General features: G+C 37.0%; 1 protein-coding gene across 3 annotated transcripts in view; it reads left to right on the forward strand.

The window, feature by feature from the left end:
* ctu2 (cytosolic thiouridylase subunit 2) overlaps positions 1–11,023 on the forward strand; it is a 15,792-nt gene extending 4,769 nt beyond the window's left edge. For 2 of the 3 annotated variants that reach the window (XM_012961023.2, NM_001039740.1), the window contains 14 exons: positions 91–165; positions 531–609; positions 1,944–2,003; positions 3,101–3,161; positions 3,389–3,498; positions 3,604–3,902; positions 4,032–4,167; positions 5,312–5,443; positions 5,537–5,628; positions 6,344–6,444; positions 7,243–7,399; positions 7,558–7,624; positions 8,891–8,949; positions 10,686–11,023. In XM_012961023.2, coding sequence (XP_012816477.2) covers positions 91–165; positions 531–609; positions 1,944–2,003; positions 3,101–3,161; positions 3,389–3,498; positions 3,604–3,902; positions 4,032–4,167; positions 5,312–5,443; positions 5,537–5,628; positions 6,344–6,444; positions 7,243–7,399; positions 7,558–7,624; positions 8,891–8,949; positions 10,686–10,749 — 1,492 coding nt within the window. In that variant the 3' untranslated portion in view covers positions 10,750–11,023. The remainder of the gene's footprint in view (positions 1–90; positions 166–530; positions 610–1,943; positions 2,004–3,100; positions 3,162–3,388; positions 3,499–3,603; positions 3,903–4,031; positions 4,168–5,311; positions 5,444–5,536; positions 5,629–6,343; positions 6,445–7,242; positions 7,400–7,557; positions 7,625–8,890; positions 8,950–10,685) is intronic. The other variant, XM_031900062.1, reaches the window with a different exon arrangement.
* The last annotated feature ends 533 nt before the right edge of the window (positions 11,024–11,556 follow it).

The following is an 11,556-nucleotide window of genomic DNA, read 5'->3' on the forward strand; positions in this document are numbered from 1 at the left end:
CAAAGAATGTTATTTTAGTTGGCATTACTGTAGTTCTAAATGTTTTGCTTATTTGTGTAAAAACAAGCAAGTGTGATATTTTATTTTCAGCCTCGGAAAAACATGTATGAAGTGCAAGGAAAGTTCTGCTGTCCTTCTCATCCGAGCTGGAGATGCATTCTGCAAGTAAGATGTTGAGAATTTTCCCCAAGATTTTATATATTTTATATATATATATATATATATATATATATATATATATATATATATATATTACAGAAACTAATGATTGCAGTGCTATTTCTAGAAGTGGCTTTTTTTAATTCAGTTAATTTAAATAAATCTTTATGTCCTCCATACAGTGCCGGCTGGGCGCCCTAGGCAACATTATGTTTTAATAACAGCATTTAGGCGCAATCTAACCAGAACACAGCCAAGGGCTTTAGAGATTGATGAATAAGAGCAAATAGCAAAAAATAATAAAAGTGCATAATCCATTTTTAGTATGTGTGTGTCTCTGAAAATGTTCTTTCCAACTTCTGCTCTTTTAGATCCTGTTTCAAAGAATACTTTGTGCACAAGTTCCGGGCCACTCTTGGAAAGAACAGAGTTATCTATCCAGGAGAGAAGGTATTTCAAGTTCAATAATCAATTATAAACCAGTACTTTTAAATTGCATTAAAATATTTTGTTTTGAAATGCATTTTTAGTAAAGGAAGAATTCTTAAAGTATTATATGATTATGTAGAGTAAATTTAATTTGGCTATAATAATCTAATTAAGCAATGCAGTTTCTTGTGCAGCAAGGAAAACACTTAGTATTTCCTACACACTAGCTTTCCTCCCCTGTTAAAATTATATATATATATATATATATATATATATATATATATATATATATATATATATATATATATATATATATATATATATATATATATATATATATATATATATATATATATATATATATATATATGTTATTTATGTGTGTGTGTGTAAAAAATGCTGATGCACGCCAGGAAAATTTCATAAAAAAAAAGATACTTATTTTATTTGCATCATAAGTATCTTTTTTTGCTGAAATTTTCCTGGTGTGCATCAGCATTTTTTACATATTTACATAATTTTTCTGATTTGCACCCAGGTTGTAATCCCTATAGGTGTGTGCCTCAGCCTTTTTCTATATATATGATTGGTTTATCCTTTACTCCTTTACTCGAGCATTTTCAGAAATTTGCTACACATTTTTTCATAGCTGCCCATTCTGCATTGTTCATATGCAAGAGGATTTGCACAGCACTTCAGCTACACTTACCTTTAAGTGAAATCACATGCACGTTTGTTGAGAAGAAAGGAAAGAATGCCCATAAGGCATTTTAAGATAAGTGCTGTAATTCCTTTACAGCTATATTTGTTAATGTTGCAACCCTCCTTTTCCTTGTTTTCACTTATCAGTGTATATATGACTAATGTGTTTATTATTTTTTAAGGGCTCTTACACAGGGGCGTTTAGTCTTGCATTCCTTTGTTGTTGCTTTTTTATGTTTTCCACCACATAGGAACACATAAGTTAATAAAGGTATGTTTTCATATGGTTGTTGTACAGTACTAACTGAATGCACATTGATGCTGCATGTTGCATTACATGGGGGATCAGCCCTTAACCTTGGTTACAGCAGTACACGCACCATAGGTATAGGAAAGAATGGCCTCTGTTAAGCATTCCTGTTTGGTGGCATGTGTTAAAAAAAAAAACACTACAAGGGAATACAAAAATAAATGCCCGTGTGTAGACATAACAGAAAAAAACCCTCAATACTTTAATCCTATATACACTGACAATTAAAAATGGTTTGACACTTTTTAGTTTAGTATTTGTCCCAAACATTCTTGTCTGTGCTTTGTGGGCTACTCAAATGCTGAGTGATGTTATAAACAGTGACGTTGTGTGTGTCTCATAGGTTCTCTTGGCTTTTTCCGGCGGTCCCTCCTCCAGTGCCATGGTTCAGCAAGTTCAGGAGGTAATGGGCAGCTTTGTTCTTTGTTTACCATTTTCATCTGTACATATATTTATTTTAATTGCATTTAAACAGTAGTAAGTTTAACTCCATCCTCTTTAGGAAACTCGCAACAACTCATATTAATGTAACTCCCTAGGACAGTGATCTCCAACCAGTAACTCATGAGCAACACGTTGCTTACTAACCCCTTTGATGTTTCTCCCAGTGGCCTCAAAGTAGTTGCCCATTTTTATATTTCTAGCTTCGAGGCAAGTTTTAGAAGCCCAGAGATACAGTTTTACTCCAAGCAGTGTAGCATTCCACATGGGGCTACCAAATAGGCAATTACAGTCCAATTTTGACATCCCCAAAGTACTTTTATCATGCTTGTGTGGCTCACCAACACATTTTACCTCTGAGTGTGACTCACAAGTAAAAAAAGTTTGGGGATCCTTGCCCTAGGACTTTTTGGGTTTGGTACTGGAAGAGAGATGATTCTCTTATATTTGAATGAATGCATAGTAACATAGTAAGTTAGGTTGAAAAAAGACGTACGACCATCACGTTTATCCATAATGCCTATATATAACCTGCCTAACTTCTAGTTAATCCAGAGGAACGCAAAAATCCCCATCTGAAGCCTCTCTAATTTGCCGCAGAGGGGAAAAAATTCCTTCCTGACTCCAAGATGGCAAGCGGACCAGTCCCTGGATCAACTTGTACTAAGAGCTATCTCCCATAACCCTGTATTCCCTCACTTGCTAAGAAGCCATCCAGCCCCTTCTTAAAGCTATATCAGCCAGTACAACTGATTCAGGGAGGGAATTCCACAACTTCACAGCTCTCACAGTAAAAAAAACCTTTCCGAATATTTAAATGGAACCTCCCTTCTAAATGGAGTGGGTGCCCTCGTGTCCGTTGGAAGGACCTACTGGTAAAATGCTGTCAATTTACATTGTTGTTGTTTCTTTTTCTTTTTTTTTTTCATTTTTCTGTTACTATGTTATAGCTATTTTTTTCAAGTAAGCCATGACTTGCTTGACTACTACAATAAAAATACAAAAATGAAGCATGCATAAAAAAACTGCTCCTGAGCTGCCTCTGTTTTTTTTTCTTAGGGAATGAGTCGTGATGCACCTAAAAAGTTGCGCTTTGTTCCTGGAATCCTTTTTATTGATGGTAAATGCTGACCACTATTTATGCAATGTACGTTTACATGGCAGTGGCACACAGTGTTTTATTAGCACCAATGGGTGTGACAGTCAAACTACTGCATTAAAATTGCCACTGTCTGTTCAGCTGATAATTGTCTGTCTAAGTGACCTGTGGTGGATAATGGGCATTTTGATTGCTGTAACAAAACTAATTATCCTTTATTTCATGATTTCCTGCCTTTCTTTGTTTAGAAGGCACAACATGTGGCATGAGTCATGAGGAACGTCAGCAAAATATGTCTGAGGTTCAGAATGTCCTTCAACAGACAGGGTTTCCATTTTACATTGTCTCATTGGAGCAGGTTAGTCTAATTGGTAGTTTAGACCACAGGGAAAGACTATTTGCTAGCTAGCATTTTTGCCAGTGTTTCAACTTGCTTATCTTTGCATCTTTTATTCTGTACTAGGTGTTTTCCTTGCCAGGCTCTATCCTGCAGAGAGGTGTACCTGAACAGAGAGCAAATTATAAGCAGGAAGTTGATCGATTCATGGTGCAGCAACAGGCACAGGGAGAGACAGGATGTTCAGACATTTTGGAGAATCTAGCCAAGCTCGGTGTTAATGTCTCTGAATCATCTAGAGAGAGTGACAAAATGTTCCAAAGTACATGCAGGCATCCTCCTGATACGCACACCCAGAAACTAATACAACTGTTTGCCTCTGCCAAGACACTGACTGCTAAACACCAGTTGCTTCATACTCTGAGGTGAGAATCAGACATTTCCACATTCAAAGAAATATATATTGTCCTGTATGTAGATACCATCACCACAACAAAACTGTTCCGTATGTAAGAATGTACTTAGTTTTATTTCATTACTTGTTGTTTTTCTAGGAGCCACCTAATCTTGCATATAGCAAGGACTTGTGGTTATTCAAAAGTGATGAGTGGTGAGAGCTGCACACGACTCTCTGTCAGTCTGCTTTCCAACATTTCATTGGGACGGGGTGCCTTTCTGCCACTGGATACTGTGAGTTTTTTCAGATGTGAATTCTCCATCTTTTGTTGTTATCGGTTACCTGAATAATGGAATGTTATGCAGCACTGTTGCCTTACAACTAATTTCACTTACAAACAACGGCTATTGAATAAGCAATACAGGTATGAGACCTGTTATCCACCTTTGGTTTTCTGGATAAGGGATCTTATCCATACTATATGTCTACAGAAAAATTAAACAAAATTAAAATGGGATTGTTTTGCCTCTGTAAGGATTCATTTATATCTTAGTTGGCATCAATAACAAGGTACAGGTATAGGACCCATTATCCGGAATGCTCGGGACCTGGGGTTTTTCGGATAAAGGGGTCTTTTCTGTAATTCGGATCTCCTACTTTAAGTCTGCTAAAAAAAACATTTAAAAAGTAATTATACCCAATAGAATTGTTTTGGCTCCTATAAGGATTAATTATATCTTAGTTGGGATCAAGTACAAGGTACTGTTTTATTATTACAGAGAAAAAGGGAATCATTTTGAAAAATGATTTGATTATAATGGAGTCTATAGACGATGACCTTTCCGTAATTCGGAACTTTCTGGAAAATGGGTTTCCAGATAAAGGGGTCTGATACCTGTACTGTTTTATTATTACAGTGAAAAAGGAAACCACTTAAAAAAAATGTATTATTTGCTTATGATGGAGTCTATTGGGGATAGACTTTTTGGATAACGGGTTTCCGGATAATGGGTCCCATACCTGTAGTACTATGCAACTGCAATGTAGAAACAAAATTGCTCCTACTGTACTTTATACAATCTGTAAATATTCCACCAAAATATTTGCTGTTTTTTTTGTTTCCATTGTAGATCTAACAAATCAAGAACTAGTTTTTTCAGTTTAAGAAAATCCTCTCCTCATCTGCCTAAATTGTATTTAGATATGCATTCCTTTACGCAAACAGGCCAGAAAAGACCTGTGTACCAAAAACTTACCATGTAGCTTTGGTGTCTTTGGCACAGGGAGATTTAATGAAATTCCCAAGCTGCAAAAGAGAAAGGATAGCCCCTTGATTCAGAGTTCAGTATCTCAACAGCTAAACAGGTCTATCTCTTTCATAATAGATGTTCTGACTGTCCGCTTACTGTGTTCCCTCTCACCCTTTCTGCGTTCAAGGGCTTCTGTGACAGCCGATATGGGGATGTTGATATTATACGTCCTATGAGAGAATATTCTTTAAAAGAAATTGCCTTCTACAACAGACTGTTTCATGTCTCGTCTGTCTTCATCCCAGCGTTAAACACTAAGGTACAGAAGGAAAATCATAAGGCAGGGTGGCTGGGTAGAGTAAGGCCGAATCCAGTGAAACTGATTCTGATCTCTTGTGATAACTCTTTTCAGGTTTTAGAAAACAGCAGCATTCAGCAGCTTTCAGAGGTTTTCATCAACAGACTGCAGGCAGATTTCCCCTCTACAGTTAGCACTGTATACAGGTAACTTCCAAATATATTAGCCTTAGGCTTTTTGTATAATAATTATGGTACAGGTATGGAACCTGTTATCCAGAATGCTTAGGTTGAGGTTTTTCCAGAGAAGGACTCTTTCTGAAATTTGGATCTCAATATCTTTAAGGTGGCCATACACGCACCGATAATATCGTACAAAACCTCGTTTCGTACGATATTCGGTGCGTGTATGGTATGTCAGCGAGTCGACCGATATCGCAGGAAGCTGCTGATATCGGCCGACTCGCCGATCGGACCAGTTTGAAAATTTTGATCGGGTGCCATAGAAGGCGCCTGACCAAAATCTCCCTTCAGCGCTGAATCGGCAGAAGGAGGTAGAAATCCTATTGTTTCTACCTCCTTACCTGCCGATTCAGCCCTGAATGGCGATGTTTCGTGCGACCATCGTGGCCAGCTTTAGTCTGCCAAGAAATCATTTACATGTTAATTAAACCCAGTAGAATTGTTTTGCCTCCTAAAAGGATTAATTATATCTTAATTAGGATCAAGTGCAAGCTACTGTTTTATTATTACAGAGAATAGGGAAACCATTATTTTGGAGTTTTTTTAATTAAAATTGACACTATGGCAGATGGGTTTCCTGTAATTTGGAGCATTGTGGACAACAGGTTTTCAATGAGGCATGCCATACTGATATTAAGAATGTTTTATACTGGTAACAATACAAATTTGTATCTTTTAGAACCAGCGAGAAGCTGAATGTATCCAAAATAGATGCAAACCAAGGGACCTGTGCAAAAGAAAGATGCCTACTGTGTCTTTCCCCTCTAGACACTCAAGTGGGTAGGTTTCTTTTTGGAAAGAGCTACAGCTGTTTTGGGGCCATTATCCATAATATAAGAAAGTAACATTTGTTAATATAAGAAAGTAGCATTTGTTTTCAGTAGTTTTAGAGTTTTTTTGTATATACAGTATGTTTTTGGGTGGAGCATCCCTTTAAAGGGGCTATGGTAAATTGCATTTTTATTTTGGTAGTTGCATTACATTATTCATTTAGTTCCACCTTATGCTTTAAAGAGTATTCTGTTGCAGTTTAATTACCTCTCCTTGTACTTGAATGTTGTTTCTAGTTGCCGGCATCCAGAGGGTTTAGTAGAAACAAAAATAACAGATGGAAGTTCTACTATGCACTATTAGCTCTTACAGTGAACTGTCAAAGTATAGTAGAGCTACAGCAAGCAAAAAAAATAAATCTCAATCCAAACCTGTTGCCATCTCTAATTCTCTTAATTAAAACTCTTAATTTACCCACTCCAAATCTGTCTCCATTAAAATTGTAGTCTGTTCTGGTTGCTGTCCAGTTTCTTCTTTGTTTTTTTCTAGTCAATTTAAATTATTCTTTACATTACATTTCATCCTTGTGCTTTCCAGTTTGTTCTGGTTTAGCAAGAGGGAACTGGTTTGTTTTGTGATTAAAAAATATTATAAGTTCACCTTTTGTGATGGCTATTCCTATGCCAACTATAATTGGCACTTTGTAGCATTTTGGGAGAATTTTGTAATAAGGGAAATATTGAAAATGGCTATTTTCTTAGGTAAGAGATACCCATTATAAAGTAATTTTTTTTTGTCTTATGACAGGAGAGGCCTCTGCTTTCCATGCCACCCAGATATCCCATTACATTTCTCAGAAGATTCTTATGAAGTTCAATGATCCTGCAAATAGTTCTGGCAAGTCTTGCTGCCAAGAGGGAAAGTGCTGTAAAGGACCAGGCTATGGGGACTTCTGCCAACCAAGGTGCTTATAAACATTTGCCAGGTTAACAAAGTATATTAAAATCTCTTTCAGGTGCTGTCGTTTTTTTTTTTTCAACATTTAGTTAAACAAGTTTGTATTGATAAAATGTCCATTTTCATTTCAACTATAAGCTAACTTCTGCCTTTCTTAATTCACAGGGCTCTCCAGGCTCCCAGCTTTGTTGACATGTTATGTTATGGTTGTAGGCTAACAGTAAAGGACCTGGTAAGTTACTGTCTGATTTGGTTTAAACATTTGTTGACAGTGATGGGTTTATTTGGAATCTGTTGCAAAAGCCTGACAAACTTTAGTCTGTACACCACTTTGGGGACCAATACATAATTTAAGGTTTTGACAAGCAGGATAGTCATATTATTCATTTACCATGTGCCCACAGCCATGTGATTTGTGCTCACATACACTTCAGTCACTCTTTACTGCAGAGCTGCAAGTTGGAGTTAAATCGCCCTACTCCCTTTACCCCCAGCAGCTGATCAGCAAAACAATGGGAAGGCAGCAAGATAGCAGCTCCCTGACACCTGTATTGCTAAGGGTGAAGACACGCAGAGCTACTAGTAGCAGCTAGTTGTCATGGCTACAAATATAGACAATGCTGATAATTTACTGATAACTCTCTCTACGTGTGTTTTAGCAATTCTCAGTATTGTGTATGGCACAGTAATTTCTGGCGTTTAGTAGCCGTGACAAATAGCTGCTACTAAGTTGCTCAGTGTGTTTTCACCCTTAAATTAGATATGAGAATAGCACTCAACAGTAAAAAATCTTGGGACTCCTCCAGGTACATGGAGTAACAATACAATAGGTTACCTGAAAGCAGTTATAATGCGTAGCTTTGGCTATTTCTGAAAGCTCAGAATCAGACACAGTGCACTGAGATGGCTGCCTACACCCTAATTTTATAACTAAAAAAAAAAATATTTGTTCAAGAAAAAAAACGTAAATGGTCGAGTGAATTATTTGCTATGTAAACAGTGTAATTTAGAAATAAAAAGTATACCATAAAAATAATAACAGAATCCCTTTAAGTTTTCAGGCAGTTGAACATTGAGAGTCCTTGAGTGGTCTGACTTCATAGTCTCTGCCAACCTACATCCAAAACCTTTCTCATCATTTTAACAAGCTACAGCTGAAGTGCAAGAGTACTAATAGTTCAATGGCAGGTGCTAAGGGCAGGCCAGTGGGCTCTCCTGCACCCTAACTTGTGTGCCTAAATGACTTGCCTCATCCTTCTCAGGAATGAGACTTGCAGCAATCAGTTTTGCACATTTTTTGCACTTTGCACAATGCCTTCCTGCGTGTAAATGACCCCAAGTGTGTAGTGTAGATATTATTCATAATGAACGATAGTTCTTCATTACGTATGAGCAATGCAGCCTTAATTTAATTCTGCTAAGAATCAATATAACAGTATCCTTGTTCTAAATTTCACTGTTTTGTGTGTACTTAACATTTCTTGGGATCTATTTCCAGCAGTCACTTGATGCCTTACCCCAGTATGTTCTTCATGAAGCAGAACACCGGAGTCGCAGGTACTTCATTATATAAGGTTCCCTTGATTTTGGAATTTACATTGAACTTCTATCTCAGTTGCCTGTAATATTCCCTTTGAAACACCAGGTGACAAGGTTTCTTTGTAATTAGCAAGTGACATTAGCAATAACTTTATATCTTCATATCTCACATAGCAGATAGGTGGGCTCCTTTTGTCCATGTGTCAACAAATAGCACTGCTTTGGTAGCCACACAATGGATTTATTTATAGAACATAAATCTGTTTTTTGTGAAAGGAAAATTGATCCAAAAAATTTCACCTTTAAATTAACTTCTTGTATGTTATAGAATAGCGATTCTTAGCAACCTTTCAGTTGGCCTTCATTTTTTTTTATAGTTTTTAAATTATCTGCCTTCTTCCTTTGACTTTTTTTTACAGCTTTTAAATGAAGGTCACTGACCCAAGCAGCCAAAAAAAAAAAAAAAAAAAAAAAAAATTGCTCTGTGAGGCTAGCATTTTTTTGTTATTGCTACTTTATATTAATGATCTTTCTATTCGGGCCCTGTACTAATTATATTCCAGTTTTTTTTTATTCCGACCAGTGCCTGGTTGCAAGGGTAATTTGGACTCACACAATTAGAAAAGCTGCTTAAATTCCATACTGGAGAGCTGCTGAACAGAAAACTAAATAATTCAAAAACCACAGAATACAAAAATTAAAGACCAGTTGCTAATTTTCTCAAGAGTATCAATCTCTACATCATATTAGAAGGTAATTTTAAGGTGAACAACCCCTTTAAAGATTGTATTAATTCAGTAAAAACAGGTACTGGATAATAAGACTGGACAGTCTTATGACGTTATGGATATCTGTTCGAGTCCATAGTTCTGGGGTTCGTTACAGTTAGGCTGGCTCACTTTCTGGCCCCTCTGAACAGCTAAAAGTAAAGGATATGGGAATGTGTGTAACATGGTATCATAAAGATGCCTCGAGATAAAGCCATTTTAGCTGTGGAGTCCATACCATGTTGCCTGGTTTAGTTGGCTTTGCCCCATATCTGGTTCCAGAGGGGCTGTAACATGTTTTTGTTTGGGGATTTGATGTATTACACATGGACACAAGCAGGAGAGACTTACCATGCATAACAGGCTCTGTGCACATACCCTTTATTAACAATAAGAGCTTGGAGGCAGGGGTTTCTCCTAAGAGGGCCAGACAGTGAATGTAAGCCATAAAACAGGGACCGGAACCCAAAATGTCTGAAAACATCTGTTGCTGGTATATCTGCTGAATAAGGCAGCAACTATCATTGTAACAAGATTATTCATTCCAAATATTAGTCTTGTTGGCAGCAATGCTCTTAGCTGGTGAAGCTGTTTTGTTGGGTTGTCTGGAAAGGATTGGCCTATTCTTATGAGGTGACAAGTGGTACTGCAGTGTGCCAGGCCTTCTGCAATATGCAAGCATTTTGGTATAGAGTGGTGTAAATTGAAAATAAAAAAAAAAAAGCTGCTCTTCAGATATCTGTAAACTTGTTGTTCAGCAAGAATGCTGATGCAGTGGCTTCAGGCACAGGGGTAGGCTCATTGGAGAGTTGATTCTCATCCTATAACGCTATATCTTTAGAATCTGCCCTGTGCTGCTGTCCGTTCTAGAGTTGGTTCTGAAGTTGAACAGCTACTACAACCTACCAAACAAACATTTCTATGTGTGATAAAGAAGCACATTCTGTAATATCTGGTGTGACTCTGCTATGCATGTATTTTTTTCAGGATTGAGATGAGGAAGGAGATAGAGGAGTTTCTGCTTGATAAAGATGAGGAGAATCTGCACTGAAGAGTCTCTCCAGTGAGGTCCAAAGGAATTTGTGGTTTAACACCAGGAACTTGACATCGGCCAAATGTTTTCTCAGTATTTCTTAGGATATCAGATTCTTATTTGGTCATTTATGCCAACTTTTGTTGTCTGTGAAAGGGTTAAGCAATCTTTTACAAAAAACACAATTCATCATTAGTTTTATTGGTTTTTACTGACATTTTAATTGGAATTTTATCTGACAATCTTTTATTTTAGCCTCTATATGAACTGAATAAATGTTTATTGAAATTTATGAAATTGTCATTTTGAACATATATTTAATATATAATGACTACGCTATAATGGCTACGTCACGCTAGGGGGCACATTTACTAAAATCCGATTTTTTGGGGGGCTTAAAACGCAACATGGTAAAAATGCAGAGTAACCAAGATAATTTCAGATGTTCTAAAATGTCACAAAAATGCTTTTATCGGTCGTTTTCATACTGAAAAGTTTGTTAAGCCACAAAAACCTTTCTTGCTTTGATGCCGTCCATGTCTAGCTTTGGAAACCTTCCATAGGACTCAATGATTCTCGACAGAGCAAACCTGTTTTTTTATTTTAAATTAATTTTGAAATTTCACATGAGGCTAGCCATATTTATTTTCCAGGGTGCTACAACCATGTGACTTGTGCTCTGATAAACTTCAGTCACACTTTACTGCTAAGCTGCAAGTTGGAGTGATATCACCCCCCTCCCAGCAGCTGATCAGCAGAACAATGGGAAGGTAGCAAGATAGCAGCTCCCAGTAGGTATCAGAATAGCACTCAATAGTAAGAAAA

Source organism: Xenopus tropicalis, chromosome 4, assembly GCF_000004195.4.
Source record: "Xenopus tropicalis strain Nigerian chromosome 4, UCB_Xtro_10.0, whole genome shotgun sequence".
Taxonomy (NCBI): domain Eukaryota; kingdom Metazoa; phylum Chordata; class Amphibia; order Anura; family Pipidae; genus Xenopus; species Xenopus tropicalis.